This window comes from Pelecanus crispus, chromosome 1, assembly GCF_030463565.1.
Source record: "Pelecanus crispus isolate bPelCri1 chromosome 1, bPelCri1.pri, whole genome shotgun sequence".
In the NCBI taxonomy this organism is placed as follows: Eukaryota; Metazoa; Chordata; class Aves; order Pelecaniformes; family Pelecanidae; genus Pelecanus; species Pelecanus crispus.
In genome coordinates, this window is record NC_134643.1 from 1,861,441 (window position 1) to 1,879,249 (window position 17,809).

Consider the following 17,809-nt stretch of genomic DNA (forward strand, 5'->3'; position numbering starts at 1 on the left):
GCCAGACTTCAACTGTGCTGCAGCACCCTCATCATGCCTCTGGGCAACAGGTTGAGGGCTCACAGTAGCACCCCGTCCCTCTAACCATTGCGTACCATCCCACAGCTTGTCACAGGCAAGCCTGGTACATTCCCCCTCCCCCTTCACATCTAGTTTATTATCTGTATCTGTTTATTTATCTGTATTACTCTCCCCTTAATTGGTTTAGTGGTGGACTTGGTAGTGTCAGGTTAATGGTTGGACTGGATGATCTTAAAGGTCTTTTCCAACCTAAACGATTCTATGAATCTATGAATTTTGTGCTAAATCAGTGTATCCAGAAGGTATTACCTGACGTAAAGATGGTCCCATTGGGCAGCATGACTTTGGTGACATGCTTCTCTCATAGGTCTGGATGGTAAATCACGTAACGTTGTCAGTGCAGTGATATACTGACTTATCTCGGTGACATTTTCATGTGATACGTCCTTTTGAGGCAAGAAAAGCAGTGTATGTCTTTGGGAAGATGGGAAGAATCGGGAGGCAGCAAAGCGAGAGGAGCCAGATAGAGGAGCCGGACCTGGCATGGGAGCCATATGGAGCTGAGGTGGCTGCAACAGCTCGTACAAGACGTGGGCAGCAGCTTTGCAAAAGCAAAATCATTTGGGATATTCTCATTATCTGGGATAGCCAGCCTATTTCTTTGTTTTTCCCACTCTGCTTCCAATTTGGGTCAATAGGGTAACTCCCAAGTTGCCCCGCTGTAAAGGCTGGTGGAATGTGTTATTCCTTTCTAAAAAGCAAGTTATAGGAAACATAAGGTAATAAAAATGCAGGTGGAGAAAGGGAGGAGACAACTTTAAAGAGGATGAAAGTTGGTTCGGTACATCCACACCAATGGGCGATTTCAGTTGGTTTGAAAGTCTCTTGACTTTGACTCATTTCCTAAGCAAGAGGATGAAAGCAAGAAAAGCATGAAATGGAGATAATATTTCAGGACTGTTAAAAGGCTAATTTGGCCCTCTAGTCCCAAACACCTATTTGAGGGTGGGGTGAATTGCCCTTCATCAGTTACAGAGGAAGAAGAGCCTTATTTTGGTGTGATTCCCAGCTTTGGCACAGGTCAAGTGAGAGGAGATGAATCCCAGCCAGCATCCCCAAAACACTACAGACCAACAGGACCTGAGGGCACTCTGGCTTTCCCCAAATTGCAGCTGAAGGACTTAACGGGCAGAAAAGAGGCCACTTTGCCATGCCATCATCAATGTGGCTCCGCAGGTGACCGACATGCTGGGGCTTCCTGAGATGGTCTGCTGGACAACGGGTTGCCGAGGGGCTGCTCCAAATGCGGAAATGCTCGTCCTTTGGAGAGGGGACAGCCCCGTGTCCCACATCCAGCACCGAGTCTCCATGGGATACCCTTTTTCCTCTCTTTGGTGGTATTGCTGGCAGAACAACTGACCCCTTGCTCTCTGGCACTAGTCAGAAACCAGATGAGAGGGAATATGATGAGGGTGAGGAAGGCTTTGGGGGGATCAGAGGGAAAATCCTGCTCTGCTCCTGCACTGGCATTTTGATTATCTGGCTTGTCTGCTGTGCTGGAGTAAGGTATTATTTAATTCTGTGTTTTCTGCTGACACCTGCTGGCCCTTAGGAGAAGGTTATTGTAGGCCTTATACAAAACTTTCCTGCCTAAAAGGCTTTCACAACCTCAGAGGTTGCTATTATTTACTCATGAGTTATTATTTATGTCATGGGATGATGTCACTGTTAGAATCAGTCTTTAATCTCCAGGTATAGATAACTGATTGTATCTCTCCCAGTACCCTGCCCATCCCCTTCTTGATATTACCAGTTACAATTCATCCATGTGCTCGGTGTCCTAAAATGCAAAACTAAAACATGATCTGATGGAGTGTGCGATGTGTTATAAACACGTGTGACTCAGACGTGTGAAATCTGGGGACAACCCTGGGAAGTTGAAGGGCTTGATTTCCTAATTTAAGGAAATTTGAGTTGGAAATAAGTAGCTCCACCCCGGACAGTGTTACTACACTGGCATACAGCTGCAGATTTTCCGGAGAGAGCAAAATGAGGGTTCTGCTCCTAAAATGATGCCAGTCACATCTACAAACGGTGAGCCACATACTGAAATCCCTACTCATTCCTTATCCAGGGCAATCCCAAGGTGCCTTGTGGATTAAGAATGTGGAAATAATCCATTACTTTACAGAAATAATAGCTCTCTCACCAGTAATCCAAAATGAATTGTGTTACAGCCAATTACCTTTCATCATCCAGGAGATGCATTGCAGATGGAGCACTTTGCCGCATCGGTGTTAAGGTCTAGCTCGAGATGATGAGAAAAGAAACATTTCTATCCCAAGGTGAAACGTGTATGGGATTTCTGAAGAATATGGGCTTGTTGGGAGTCTTGGCAGAAGTGGCAAAGGCATGAGGGTTCCCCTCCTGGCTGTGTTTTCCTGGGGCAGGGGCTGGCGCTGCTCCCTGCGCTGTAGCTGTGTGAGAGCTGGTCAGCCTCGCCTCCCACAGCCTCTCTCGCAAGCTCACATGCGGTGTGTGAATTGGCATTACATATGGAATTAATGTTTATCTGTTGTTCTAAGTAACATCATCTGTGTGATGTTATTTTCCTGAAACAGATCCTCCAGAAAGCCCAAGGTAAAAGATTGTGTTCTGACAAAAGGGAGGACAATTCGAAAGGTAAATATGAGTTTTGTAAGTTATGCGTAGGGTTCAAAAAAGCATTACAGAGAATGCCCAGGACCCTGTGAGAGAGCAGGAGGCAATGCAGAATGTATGCAGAGAGGGCAGAGGTGACAAGTGAGGCAGTAGGAGCACAAGGAAAGCTCAGTCCAGCACAGGTCATCTCCCCTTTCCTCTCCTCCCCTTTCCTACTGGATTGCTGAATGCTTATTTTGAGAGGATGGGAGACAAGGTGGACTGTGGGCTCAGGGCCAGACATGCTCTGTGGGTATGGCAAGGACAGAGGCTGCCTCTTCTTTCCCAACGGTGATAGGAGAGACTACTGTGCTGTATCTTGGTTGCAAGAACCTTTTTTAGACAGGGGCAACAACAGAGGGTCCGGACTGTACGGAAAAGGAGTGACTCCACCTAAATTTGATGGCTTTTGAAGCCTTTTGAGTTGGCAGGGGGGATTGTATCCGTTCTGGCCCTCTGTCGATGACAGCACAGGCAAACCGTCTATATAGTGATACAGCAATTTTAAGCAACAAGACAAAAGCTTGGTTTGGCAAGATTCATTTAACCTTTCACTTCTTAATGCATCACTAGGGTGTTCGTGATTCACTGCATGATACCACAGCCTCTTAGGACTGTGAAGAGAGTATGTCCCACCCTGCCCACATTAGTGTTCCATGTTAGTTAGCCCTGAGAGCGCTAATTGCCCTGACCGGGCTCATGTGGGGCCCCCACCCACACACCCTCCACCCCTTGGCACAGGAGCTGCATTTAAGCTGAGGCCATTTGTTTTGATCCTTGTTTGAGCTACAGTGGGTGTGCAGTGGACTTGTGCTTGTAGCTCTTGATGTCCTAGCTGTGGACCTGCTGTGTGACTGTGGACTTAGCTGAGGATCTGGATTGTGGTTGTTCCTGGTCAGTGCCACCAGACCTGCTCTGGTCCTCTCATTTGGGTCCTGTGGAGCCATGCTGCTTGCGGTGAGCTCTCTACCCCTGCTTGCCTTGCTGTCACCTTTGGCTTCTGGCTTGCTATGGTGGTGCACCCCTGCTCTTGCAGCTCCCAAATTTGCTCAGGTGTTTTGGGCCCTGAGCTGAGCACTACCGAGGCTGATGTTCAGCCTGTGCAGGACTTCACCCATAGGTTACCCTCTGGTTCAAGGCTGACCTCCAAACCCTGGAGGACCTTATGGCTGTAGCGGGAGCTCACAGTGCTGCAGGCTTCTGTAGCCTCTTCAGTGGGGACTGCGAGTAGGTACAAAGGTTTGGGCTTAAATGCAGCTCATTAAACACAATGGGTGGAGGCCCCAGATGAGGCTCGTCAGGGCACTTGGAGCTTGTTGGTGTACTTTGGACCCTGACGTCGTGTTTGGCGGGATCTCTTGGCAGCCTTTAAATCCATGCGGGATGTAGCATGAGTAATGAAGCAAGCTATAATTTTGCCATACATTAAGTCCCTCCTTCCTGTTTTCAAAGGGTGACTCCACAGGAGGTGGTGTGGACAGTCTGTCAGCTCTTTATGAAATGGTGAAGGCCATAAGCTACAGGTGGGATTTGACTTCCACCAGAATTACTGTAGCACTAGAAGCAGGAAATTCTCATGATGGTTCCTGTCTCTTAGGATAAACTCACATTATCTGATTTACATTGAGGGGAGTGGAGATCTGCTTGTTTCACAAGGACTGGATTTAGGTTAAAACCTCAAAGACCTGGGGACTCTCAGGAACATACCTTACCGTCTTGCAGCGCATATGTTCTCCACAGTGTGCCCCCAAGTTACAGCAGTTGCAGGATGACTAATTCCTTTATGTCAAAACAGGCGGAATCCCTGCCTGAGGCTCCCTTTGTTCCCAAAAACTCGAGTCCTGGCCTTACAAAAGACTTGCTTGGAGTCTGCTGTGAACACATGAGAAGAAACCCTGGCCCCGGCGGCTGAGGGGTAGGATGGGAGTGGAGATTGGAAGAGGCTCTTCAGGGAGGCGCTGACAAATGTTGAGAGCGGTACGGGTGAGATCCTCTGGGGATTGTCAGAGACTTTCCTCGGTTTCCTGAGATTGACTGCAGAGGAGCTGAACTGTCTCCCTTCTGTCCCGTGTTAGTTCCCAGGAACCCCACCTGCAGGTATTACAGCTGGGTCAGCACCCGGCTCTTCCTCAGTACCATTTTTAACGGGACAAACAGAAAGTGTATCCAACAGCCCTCCGGCCTTACCTGTCATCTGGGACAACCGCAGCTGGGTGTTCCCACGACCAAAGGCAAGCGAGATGGTTCCCAAAGCTCAGCCAGGAGACTGCCCGTTGCCGTTACTCCTTCAACGTAGATAACGACAACTCAAATATCTGGGCACCTTTACGGAAGGCGAACAAGATGGAGTCTATTCCCCGTGAAGTGAGATGTAGACAGAGACCAGCACAAGAGCAAAGGGACCCAGAGAGCTACTGGATCAGGGAACAGCCCTGCGGGCATTGTAAAGCTGAGAGGACCTGGCAGTGGCTGTTCCAGCACTTCTTCAAATCTGCGTCACCCCTTCCTGAGAAGGATACTGCATTAGAGGAGGATGTCTAGCAAGCCTGTCCAAGGAGAAGGGTCTAGCTGCAGAGTTGAGCTCCTCTAACTTATTGTTCACCCAACGCTTTTTTTCTGCTCCTACTGTACAACTTGCTTTCATGCGAATCTTGCTGCAACCTTAATTTGCTTGAAGCGCTGGCTGGCTGGATCTGTATGAAACCATCCCAACTGAAGATTGGGGGGATGCTAGTAATTTCAATAAAGAATATATTTAAACTATCTGGCTTATATCTAGAAGTGTGTAATTTGTATATAAAAGCAAATTTATAGTGTCACCTTGGCCTAGTCTGTCAGAGAGAACTTGTTGCATAGCAGGCAGGACCCAGAGCCTGTGTGCTATCACCAGAGTGATTATTTCACCTGATTATTTCTTCAAAATAATCACTCAGATTGAGTATTTTGGCTGGAGTGAGATCTTTCTGCTGGCTGCCTCGTTGTAACAAGGAGCGGGCTGTTAGAAATCTGTCAGAGGAAAACCCATGACCAAGAATCGACTGGTGGAGCTCCTCATCCCCAGTGAGAGCTGGGGTGATGTCCACTTTGATTCTGTTTTCCTCTATCTAGAAAAATGTGTAAAAGGACACCAAGGAGCTTTGCGGGCAAAACTTTGAAAACAACTCCTTCCTTACAGGTTTGACTGTGTCAGTGGAAAATATTTTTTTGGAGGTGAAATTGACCTTCTGTCTGTTGGTTGCCTTGAAAGCTCTGACAAATGTGAGAACTTAGTCACATGGAATACAGATATGTTTTATCTGAAAAAGGGTTTCTTAATGAGTCCTGTATAAATTCACCTTTGCTAGGCTGAGTTGAACTTCACATCAAACATGAAGCTGATTTTGATCTTCAGTGCCCTCTTCGGGGTTTCCTTGTGCCTGGAAACTTTTGTTGGGTGAGTTATGCTTTTGTGGAAGATGTTTCATTTAAGGCCATATTATCCAGTTGTTGTTTTTCATGATCTTAACTTTACAAAATCTGCTTGGGGCACATTCTTTGCTTTTTATGACTGACTTATCTTGTTGCTTTGGTACTCCAGTGTTTGAAGGAACCCTTCTCTACTTTCATTTGGGTTTTCTAAGGAGAAAGGTCTAGCTGCAGAGTTGAGTTCCTAATTTCATGCTCACCCAAGGCTTTGTTTTGGCTTTGTACCTAGGGAGCAGTCTTGAGCCTTAATCTGGAGCTGAACCTCACTGCAAAGCTTGAGTGTTCAGCTTGATAGATCTGGTCTGGCACAGAGCAGAGCCAAAAGACCAGAACCTGGCTTCAGATCAGAAAGATCACTCGCTTCCCTTTGTTTTCAAAGATTCTCATTTCTCTGTAAATGCTTAACTCTTTTCAGAGCCTTTCTAAGCCATTCAAATCCTTATTTCCAACCATTATATTCTAAAGGTTTATCTGTATGTTGCACTGCAAAATTATCTCCTTCTGGCATATTTCCTCACAGTCTTACTGACTGTGTAAGAAACTTAATAGAAGATGATAAAAGCCAGAATAGATACTTCCTGGGAAGTAGTAAGTGAACACTAGATTCCAGTGAGTAAGTCTGTATATGAAGATACAAGGATTAAGAATAAGAAGAAATACACATAGTCTACTAAAACCCTAGGATTTGTAAAGGCAGGAGAAGCTATTTTGATCATTTAATCTGGGCTCTGGCATAATGTAGACTGGATTCTCATGAATTCATTCCTCAGTGACGTCCAGTAGCTGTGGTTAATGAGCCTCCTCTCTTCACAGAAGAATCCAATCCAGAAATAAAGCTTATGGTGGTGGAGAATCCAATAATAAGTTATTAATGTGGTAAAGTGCCTTTAATATTGGTTTAATTTGGTCCATCAAAAGAATCTTACACATCAGCTTGCCAGACTGAGGAACTGCTGTTAATGAGTGTCTCTTCTTAGCAGCTGAGGCCACACTAGCAAATAAACACACACATAGCTACGCTCATATACCAAGTCACTTCTTATCCTGTCTTAAGATGTGCTTTCCAATTCCGCAGTTATTCATGTCAATTTGCTCTGAGTCATCTCCATTTTCCAGTATTCCTTGCAGTGGATGCCAGCTGGCTCAGGATACGGGACTTTTTTTCTGTCTCCAACAGTGGCCAAATGCATGTGCCTAGGGAAGAGAATGGAAAAAACCACACCAAATGCTTTAACCACCAAATGCCACTTGCAAACGCAGCATTAACGCTCGGCTTACTTGCGGTAAACCCCAGGCTATACAGCTGAGGAGCACATAGGTGCTTTTGGCTACGGCATTGAGCCCGAGCTATATTTCCAGTTGTTAATTCATGATGGCTTCCAGGTTTGCTTCAGAATCCCCCCCCCGGCTCTCCAGAATAGGATCTATTGTCTCCCAGCTGCTGCATTCCCTTGTTGTTCATAGATCCTTTTGTCATTTCATAAAAGCATTGGGTGGAAGGGACCTCCAGAAGTTTTTAGTCCACCCTCCTGCTCAGAGCAGGGCATGGAGCTGTTTTCCCTTCTTATCATCACCTACCCCTACCAAGAAGAGTTTGTCACTTTTTTCTAACTCCCCTTCAAATTGTTGTAGGCTGCAATTTGATCGACCTGAGCAAGCCTGAGCTCATCAGCCTGTCCTCATGGCACTGTTTGCTTGTACCTGTTTTACCAAGCAGCCTGGAATACTGTGTATGTGAATGGGATATATGTTTTTAGTGATCTAAAACCCACTTAGAGTACGTTGGATCACAGTATGTTGTACAATGCATAGGCTAAGTCAATAGCTGAGGTTACCTCTGTAACCAGTGGAGTGAGGTACTTCCAGAAGGTGATTCATTCCACCTGGAATGGTGTGAGCCACCCTCTGATGGTATCGGCTTCTGACTACACAGAGAAGTTTGTCAACAGCCTTTGACTAAACTGAATAAAGGTGAGATGAATCCCATATTTAGTGTTTGGTTTGCTTTGTTGTATAGTGCTCCCCAAACATTTGATCATTTGCAAACTCAACCAGCGTATTTTTTTTTCTGCAAGTTGCTGACAAAAAATACTAATAGATGCAAGACTGATCCTTGTAAGCAATTAAAAACCCATCCACTTGATGTCTTGTTTATGGTGAAATCTTAAAAATTGCCATTTAACTAGTTACTAATGTAGTGCACATACAGCAGGCTGGCTGTGCAGGTTGTTGGTTGAACTCTTGGGTGACACTAAGTCTAACGCATTGAAGAAGTCCGTATTGGCTGGTAGTGTGCAAGTAACTACCCACCAAATTCATGACTTTAATAACAAGCTAGTTCAACCAGACCCCTCTTTGAGACTGTTTCTGAAGACTTACTGATTTATTGCAGGCACCAGGTTCTCCGAATCGAGACAAGAAATGAAGAGGAGGTTAAGAAATTACAGCTTTTGGAATCGCTGGAACACCTTGAGGTATGTTGTTACCACAGAGGCATTTTTCAGTGTTTCAGACTGGTGTAGGACTTAATCAGGGTAGGACTTTGCATCACATTTGGAAGGCTTGTACCACACTGCGGTGGCTGCCGTAAATAAATGTACTGTCTCAATACTTGGTGTTTGATCTGCAAGTTCCAGTACCAGTTTGGTATTCAGGAGTGCCTGCATGCATATTTTCTTCCTACTGGGTTTACAATCATAGTTGAACTGATCTGCTCTTAATCTTAGTATCAAAAAGCTTGTCTTTAAAGTGGGGATGCTAATGTTTTTGTACTTGTCTCCCAGTGTTGTGGGAGGAATTTATTAGTTAGTCTACACTGTACTGAAACAGGAAAACACACTATAAAATTATAGGCTATTACTGTTCTTATTGCCATTGGTGAGAGTCTTTATTATCACTTTGTTTAAAAATATTGATTTGAATAGTAAATAAGGACACTGAGTTGCTGGAGCATGTCCAGAGAAGGGCAACAAAGCTGGTGAAAGGTCTGGAGCACAAGTCTTAAGAGGAGAAGCTGAGGAAACTGGGGTTGTTTAGCCTAGAGAAGAGGAGGCTGAGGGGAGACCTTATCTCTCTCTACAACTACCTGAAAGGAGGATGTAGTGAGGTGGGTGTTGGTCTCTTCTCCCAAGGAACAAGTGATAGGACGAGAGGAAATGGGCTCAAGTTGTGCCAGGGGAGGTTTAGATTGGATATTAGGAAAAAATTCTTCACGGAAAGGGTAGTCAAGCATTGGAACGGGCTGCCCAGAGGGGTGGTGGAGTCCCCATCCCTGGAGCTGTTCAAAAAACGGGTAGATGTGGCACTTTGGGACATGGTTTAGTGGGCATGGGGGTGTTGGGTTGACAGTTGGACTGATGATCTTAGAGATCCTTTCCAACCTTAATGATTCCTAGTTTTTACTTTCATTAAAAAATAATCCAGCCACCAAGCCAGGAAACATGAAATTATTCTCTCCCCTTAATTGGTTTAGTGGTGGACTTGGCAGTGTTAGGTTAATGGTTGGACTGGATGATCTTAAAGGTCTTTTCCAACCTAAACAATTCTATGATTCTATGATTCTATAAATGAAAATTTAGAAAAGCCCTACCAAAGGAAAAATAAAACCAATGGGTTTCATGTTACCTAATGCTGTAACATGGAGCTTTTCTTGAAACTATTTCTGGTAAAGGGGAAAATGGTAAAGTAATCATCACAGAAGACTAAAATTTCCTTTTACTTATACAACTGAAGCTCTGAAGTCAGTGAAGACCTTTGTTATTTTTTTTGTGAGTTTGTCGCATTAACTGATACAAGGTTGTGGTGAGGCACAACCTGGAAGCGTTCAAAAAACGGGTAGATGTGGCACTTTGGGACATGGTTTAGTCTAGTCTACCCTTGACTGGTTTAGTGTGGACTTGGTAGTGTAGGTTAATGGTTGGACTGGATGATCTTCAAGGTCTTTTCCAACCTAAATGATTCTATGATTCTATGAGGCCAAGCTAAAGAATGGAGTGTGCTGTAAGCATGATGGGGCACAATACTACAGGAGTTCAGTTTGGGAGAAATCAGCATTTCTAAAGCTTTAGAAGAGCTGTTTGCAGAACACTTTCCTCAAACCAAATCCATTTTCTTTTCTCTTTTCAGCTTGATTTCTGGATAAATCCCTCCACCCCTGCCCTCCCTGTGGATGTGCGAATCCCCGCTAACAGCGTCCAAGCAGTCAAAGCCTTCCTGGAGTCCCATGGGATTGAGTACTCCATCCTGATTGAAGACCTGCAGGTAGGCAGTGCCATTGGCACATTATTAGCTTTTAAATCCCGGGGAAACAAATAGTGATTCACAATCTGGCCTCACTGATTAATTCATAGACTCTTCTATACTCTGCTTTCCATGAGGTCCTCCCCTTATTTTTGTAGTCTGTGGATTAATTTCTCAAAGACGATCTGCGGATCGCTGCTGCACTGGGAAGCTGTGGAGATGACTCTGCGGATGCTATCCGAAACCATGTTGAATAGTGACGTCAGTAAACTCATAGGCTCCACAGGGCTCCTCTTCTGATAACCCCTGAGGAATTTCATGTGGTCTTTTGGCCTGAGATGTTTGGGAATCACAACACTAAAGTTGCTCATAATTCAGTAAACCATGTTAAGTGTAGTTCAGGATCATAATCGGAAAGAACTGTACACCACCGTGTGAGAGAAGTCATCCACATGGGCACTAATCGGACATTTCTTCATGAGCGGTAATCCCAAAATGGCATCTAAAATAGCATTTGCTCAGAAGAAACACTGCCTTTTTTTTTTCCCCCCAAAGCTTTCCATTGCTATTCTTCTTCTTCTTAAGAAGTGTTTAAAACTTAATGCTGACCATTTAAACACTGGTATTCTTGCCCACTTTGCTACAGATACATTCAGAAGAAGCATCTGTTTGCTCCATAGCTGTGGGAAGTTTGGGTCTGGGGCTGGAGACAGTATACAGCGCCATCACGTCCTTATTTGAGATAAATATTTGGTCAGAAGTTTGCAAATCAAGCATGCTTTTCTCAACATTTTGAACGGCTTCTTTTAGGTTGTTCTAGATAAAGAAAAGCAAGATATGGCCGACAGTCAACAAAGGGAGCGCAGCAGCAACAGTTTCAACTATGGAACTTACCACTCTCTAGATTCCGTGAGTACCTCAGCTTTAGGGGAAGAGAATTCTTTTTTCTGGCCTTTTTTCATGCTGTCTTCAATCAAACATCCTATATTAAGATCTAAAATGTCTTTCCAGCTTCTTTTGGCACATGGTTTTGTTTTTAAATTTATTAATTTTGTGGTCAGCACAATGAGCCAGCGCTCTCCCTGACAGAGTGTTGGAACAGGCAAGTGTTGATCATACTTTTTCATAAACTCTTCTGCAGAGTTCTGTCAAAAGCCTTCCTTCTGACCCTGAAAAGAGATTGAGAAATAAATGAATCTTGAAATAGGGAAATATAGGAAGGCAGTAGCCATCTAGCAGAGCAGAGGGTAAGGTGTTTTTACTACCAGAAGTTTGTAAAGAGGGTTTTGAACTTTTTCCTGAAATAACTAGATCTTGATGATATAGCAGTGCTTCCTTCTACTTTGTGATGTTAGGAAGAGCGCTGACTGCACTGACGTAAGGTGAGATGGGGCTTTGAGAGGTCATAGTAATGAAGGCAAAAGGAAAGAAAAGTAGATTTCATCAGGTCCTATGATTGTTCTGGGCAGTACTATACATAAACGTAATGTAAATGTCATCATGACTTTTCATTTCAGATTTATGCAGAACTGGATCATCTTGTGGCTGAGTATAGCAACATTGTCAGTAAGCTCCAGATTGGGCAATCATATGAAAAGCGGCCTTTGTATGTGCTCAAGGTACGACATATATCACAGAATGTGTGCATACATGTGTGTATACATATACTAATATACATGTTCATTATAGATACAGCACAATTCAGTCCAGAGCATCCCAGCCTATACAGGATGTTCTTGACTAAAAGGTGTCAGGGAGAGTTTTAAAACTTTTCTGTTTTGTTTGACAGTTCAGCACTGGAGGAAGAAACCGTCCTGCAATCTGGATTGATGCCGGTATCCATTCCCGAGAGTGGGTTACCCAAGCGAGTGCAATATGGATAGCTAAAAAGGTCACTTTGGCAGTGATTGATTTTTCTTTTATCTTGGAAATGCCTCTGACTATTTAAAAGTGTATCACACCTGTATGTGTTTAGCCAGCTCTGCTAACTCTCCTTCACCCCTCTTAAAACACAGCCGGCTCCAGAGAGAATATGGCAGCTGCCTAAGGAAAGAATTGAAAAATGCTGTGTATTGTTAGAACAGCTGGGTTTAGGGAGACAAAAATGTCGTAGTTCAGGTGAAATTGTTGAGGACTGCAGAGCTGATAGTTATACAAATAACCAAGGACTTTGAGAAGATTAGTTGGCTGCTTCAGTCTGCCAACACAGAGGAACACTGTGTGGTTGGTTACCTTCCACGAAAGGGTAAAAACTTCCAGCTCTATGTAAATGAATATTTAAATTCTGCTGAAAATGGTGAGGCCACCAGAGAAGTGCAGCACAGGTGTATATCCCCAACCTGGCTAATCTTTCTCAATCTTAGTGCCAGGCTTGGCCCATTCTCTGGGACAGGCAGGAGAAAAATTTGTTGCCCTCTTCCATTAACTTCCTGTCTTCAGAATAAAATAGTAAAACAGATTCATTGCTCTCTCTAAGCTCCAAGTCTAACAAGGAACAGTTATGGTCAACAGATAATTAATATTTCTTGTTTGCCTGCCCCGAAAGCCAGACTTGCCTCTGTTCCTAGCTGTTAGAGTGTAAGCACGTGGGAAAGAAACATGCTGATAATCACAGTGTACCATATTGTCTCTGCTTAGATTGCCTCTGACTATGGGAAGGATCTATCCATCACCTCTCTGCTGAACAAAATGGACATTTTCCTGCTGGCAGTCACAAACCCTGATGGATATGTATTCACTCACACCACAGTGAGTAAGCATGCTCTGTGTCTAAGCCAATTTAGAAAGCTGTCATGCTCTTCCAAGCGAACAATAAGTATGAGGGAAGTAGGGTCTGAAAGTCCATTTGTTAATGCTGTAAGAAGGAGTTACAAAGGAGTTGGGCAGCCAAAGATACTAATTACTTGTCTAACCCATCTTAACTCACTGTAAATTCACCAGCCCTTCAATTTTTGACCATTGGCCCATCTTGGCAGTCAGCCCATCAGAAATAATCTTAGGCTTGTGACTGGGATCTCTTCCTGGTGAATGACAACTATTTCTGGGTAGCAGGTTTACTGCAAGGACCAGGATTTGCTCCTTTTCAAAGCCATAGTGTGTGTTTGTTTTAGAATCGCATGTGGCGGAAGACCCGCTCCAAGAATCGAGGCAGTCCATGTGTTGGAGTTGATCCAAACAGGAACTGGGATGCAGGTTTTGGAGGTAGGAATAAAGCTTTTGGATTCTGTCTGTCAGTAAGAAGAAAGTTCCCTTTCATGGTCCTGGATCCTGTTACACAGGACCAGCAATCGCCTTAATATAAAGGATTCAGAAAGAAAATGGTCAAATAGGATGGTAGCTGTCTTTTGTAAGGATAATTTCGCATTTATTAAATGCCGGTGAGCACAAGATGAAGGAAGTAATCTGTACATTCTAGAAGTGTGTCCCTTGAGTATTCATGCTCTGTCACAGCTGTTCAAGCATTTATCAGTGCTTAAGGCCTTGCCTTTGGCTGAAGAACTGTTCTTTGGAAAGCCCGTCTTTGTGTTGGTCCTCTTTGACCTTTCATGAATGCCAGTTCTTACAGGTTTGCCTTTGTTCCTCCTTTGCACCAACAGGTCCTGGGGCCAGTAGTAATCCCTGCTCTGACTCTTACCGTGGGCCCAGTGCCAACTCAGAAGTGGAAGTTAAATCTATTGTTGACTTTATTAAGAATCACGGAAACATCCAGGCCTTCCTCACCCTCCACAGTTACTCTCAGCTCCTGATGTATCCCTATGGCTATAAATGCACTGAGCCAGCAGACTACGCTGAGCTGGTGAGACATAATGACTTGGCTTTAGCTCCCTCTGTTCTGTCCAGCTGGCTTTCTATGCTCAAGTATTACAGTGAGATATCAGGATTAAAACACGAGGCTAATCTCTGCCATCCATAACAGTAACCATCCGTGAGAGCGAACAAAACCCTGGTGCATTGCAATGCCTTTAAAAGAGAAATCTTGGTCATATGCAACACGTGCCATACCCACCCATTCTCAGCCCTCTTTGCTTGTCCACGTTTGCTTCTTTCTGCTTTAATGACAGCATCACAGCTGATGATTTGAGGCGATACAGATCTCAATCATAATTCAAATGGAAAAGACCTCTGGCAGTCTCTAGTCTAACCCTCTGCTGAAAGCAGACAGGCTTTGGAGTCAGAGCCAATTTCAAGTTTGGATTGGGTTGCTTAGGGCGTTGCCCAGCTGAATTTTGATTGTTTTGATTTGGTTTGATATTTCTAAAGACAAATTCCACAGTTTCTTCAAGCCCTTCCCAAAGTTTCCCCGCTCTCATGGGGATTTTCTTTTTCCCTAATACCTAAATGCAGTTTCCCTTGTGGCAATTTATTTGTTGCTACTCATCCTTTTCCCCTACACCTCCAAGAAGAGCCTGGCTCCGTTTTCTCTACAACCACCCATTAGGTAGTTGAAGTGAGCACAAAGCTGACCACTGACTATTGGAATATCTCTGACTGCCTTGGGATTTTCTGGTATCTCTTGAACCTTCTCTTGGCAAGACAGTTGGTGAGCTGAAACACTGGATGATCAGACGTAGAACCTGCTATGATTCAATTCACCTGCCATGTCACCTCCCAAAAATATTGTGGAAACTGTGAGTGCTGTCACTAGCATGAGTGATTAAGAAGTGAAAGATGTGGCACTGGTTTATTGAGGGGTGTGAAAGACTGGAGATTTTCCGAAAGATTGTGGAGATTTCCCTGAGTATGGTTCCGGTTGGTGAAATCGTAACATTTAGCCTCATTAAACGTGGCTACTTTCTGACTTGTCCTTCATCTTCTCCTCTCCAGGATGCCTTGGGAAGAGCTGCTGCCAGTTCCATCAAGTCCCTGTATGGCACCACCTTTACAGTGGGGAGCATTTGCAGTACTATCTGTGAGTATTTTGCTAGGCTGAGCTCTTATGGGCTGTCCCAGGACAATAGTGTCTGTCCCACCCACAAGGTCTCTTCCTCTTGGAAGCAGTGATGCTTCTGGAGAGTGACACCACCAGTCAAACATCGGAGCTGAGTGTTCGCATAAAAAACCTAATGCGTTTCCCTCACAAATATGAAACATAGGACAGCAGAACTCAAATCGATCCTCTGGCTCTTCTCCCTTTCTCTTTCAGACCAAGCCAGTGGAGGCAGCATTGACTGGAGCTACGATTATGGCATCAAATACTCTTTTGCCTTTGAGCTGCGAGACACAGGTCACTACGGTTTCCTCCTGCCAGCCAACCAAATTATCCCAACTGCAGAGGAGACCTGGCTGGGTCTGAAAAAAATCATGGAGCACGTGCGAGACAATCCATACTAAAAGCTGGGGTGGGAATCAGCTGGCTGTAGCAGCAAGCCCACAAATCCTCTTCCCTTGGCACGCTTGAGCCAGCTGTAACGGTATGGCACTTGGCTGAATAAAAACTCTGTGTGCAACCTTCCTACGGCAATATGTGTCCGTGTATAAAAGATGTTTTGTGCTTGTCTTGTTCACTGCATCTCTCTGTGTACGGTAGACCCCGTAGAAGGCACTGCAGATTTTAGGACTTGGTTGCAGTCCACCTCAATGAGACATGGTAGGAACAGTGACAAAAGGCGGATGGAAGATGTGACCACTTGTGTGGCTACTGAGATGTCAGCATGACCGCTGGTGAGATGAAGAGAGTGGGCTTTTTCCCACCCAGATAAACAAGAAGTCAGTTGAGGGACTTGCGTCAGTGCAGAGGTTAAATCTAAGAGCAGAAGGGAGTGTTGGGAAAGGAGGAGATGTCCCCTGGCTCGTGACTGCTGCAAACTATCCTGCCTTCTGCCCTCTGCCCCTCCATCTCTCTTAGTAAATGCAAAATGCATTTGCTCTGAGCAATGCTAGCCCTTAGCAGTGTGTTGTATTCCTGTAAACCTCCCTGCCCACACGGTGACCCCCTCCTCGCAACCAGCCCTGTCACCAGTGCAGAAACTGGCTCCCAGGGTGGTGAGGGTGCAGGTTTTTCTAAAGTATTTCTGAAATTTGTGGATTGAAAGTGGGGTGAGCACTTGAAGCACTTGAACTGAGAAGCTAGGTCATCTGGAAAGTTAATTGCTACACTACTGCAGCGTAGCTACAGGTGGGGGCATTACACGAGCCTGCCTTATGCTCCACTCTGGCAGCGTCTAGTGGCTGTTTAGAGAGGTCAGGGAAGAATTTCTTTTTTTTTTTTTTTTTTTGTGCGTAACAGTTCTGTGTTGCTGCTTTTGTAAACCTGGGGACTCTGACAGAGCTCGCTTCTGGGGGCAGAACAGGCTGGTGCAGAGGGCCTGATGTTAAGCAGCATAATCCATGCTGTGAGACTGATTAAAGGAATTTAATTTCTTTTAACGAGCCTCAGGACACTGCCAGACCACTGACCGCTGGTGGGAGGAGGGGGTCTCCTGCCCTAAATCCCATATATTTGTCCTGCCCCTTTTCTCCCTCCCTGGTTTGCCCAGTGGGCACGGTTAGAGGGAGGATGACGGTGGGAGGATGCCTGCTCTCATCCAGCACAGCCAGTCCGCAGTCCCTCAAGAGCCTCCCTCCCTCGTTCTGTTGTTCAGCCTGCTAATTTCTTGGGGATTAAGAGCAAAGAGCTCAGGGCCATGCACGGGAGCCACCGAAGGATCAGAGATTAGCAATCCCTGCTGCTGTTGTGGCGATTACTGAATTAGCGTTGCAGTCTAACAGGTTTATCTCCATGTCCTGTGATCCCCCCAGCAGCTGGTGAGTTACTCCTCCGTGAGCTTGGCAGGAGAGCAAACGCGCCTGACGCAGTGGGTAAAATGTTAGTTTGGACTCAAAGGACATGAGGCTGTTGGCAGGGAAAGGAAGGTGAAGGTGCAGCTGAGGCATCGGGAAGCACCACATGGGTTTGGTTTTGGGCTAAGTGTAGCATTTTGGAAAGCAAACATGAGCACGGTGCAGCCGGTGCTCCCCACATGTGTCTCCGTCCCCTCCACTCACAGCCCCATCCGGTGGCACCTGCTTCCCAAACTGACCCACCCTTCCAAAATCCCGTCCTCCAGCTGGTGATAAAAATACAGCTGGTAAAACCCTGCTGACGGGGAGGGCCCAGGGCACGTGGTTGGCTCCTGGATCTGGCTGACCTGCTGCCACCAGAGCAGGGACCATGTGACAAGTGGTGGGCAGGAGCTGCAGAGCCCGAGGAGCCTCGGCCAGGGTTGTAGACCTGTGGACTCGCCCTGGCTTTGGAGCTGCATCCAACCATCCAGGTCTTGAGGCCACCTGGGCCCTCTTCTTGTAAGTGTGTGTCTTGCTGACAACTGCATCCAGTTTTTGGACCCCTGGCACCAAAAAGACCTGGAGCAAGACCGATGGAGGCCACCAAGAGGAACAGGAGGAT

At 45.4% G+C, this 17,809-nt stretch overlaps 1 protein-coding gene across 2 annotated transcripts; it reads left to right on the forward strand.

The window, feature by feature from the left end:
- The first annotated feature begins 1,517 nt into the window (after positions 1-1,517).
- On the forward strand, positions 1,518-15,756 carry LOC104033615 (carboxypeptidase A2). 2 transcript variants are annotated; one of them, XM_075711220.1, is made up of 13 exons: positions 1,518-1,582; positions 2,643-2,703; positions 6,066-6,154; positions 8,579-8,660; positions 10,312-10,446; positions 11,236-11,334; positions 11,943-12,044; positions 12,215-12,316; positions 13,063-13,173; positions 13,536-13,626; positions 14,022-14,221; positions 15,250-15,334; positions 15,569-15,756. In XM_075711220.1, exons 3-13 carry the CDS (start codon positions 6,090-6,092, stop codon positions 15,754-15,756), a joined length of 1,260 nt encoding a protein of 419 aa, XP_075567335.1. In that variant the 5' UTR covers positions 1,518-1,582; positions 2,643-2,703; positions 6,066-6,089. The 2 variants fall into 2 exon arrangements, with proteins under 2 accessions (XP_075567335.1, XP_009484578.2); XM_009486303.2 differs by lacking the exons at positions 1,518-1,582; positions 2,643-2,703 and adding an exon at positions 3,550-3,678.
- Positions 15,757-17,809: the final 2,053 nt, after the last annotated feature.

What these genes read in the sequence shown, in the direction of transcription:
- LOC104033615 (XM_009486303.2), top strand. An exon ending in TCCTGATTGAAGACCTGCAG is followed by an intron (nt 10,447 to 11,235) that starts GTAGGCAGTGCC and finishes GGCTTCTTTTAG; the next exon opens with GTTGTTCTAGATAAAGAAAA. An exon ending in ATGTATTCACTCACACCACA is followed by an intron (nt 13,174 to 13,535) that starts GTGAGTAAGCAT and finishes TGTTTGTTTTAG; the next exon opens with AATCGCATGTGGCGGAAGAC.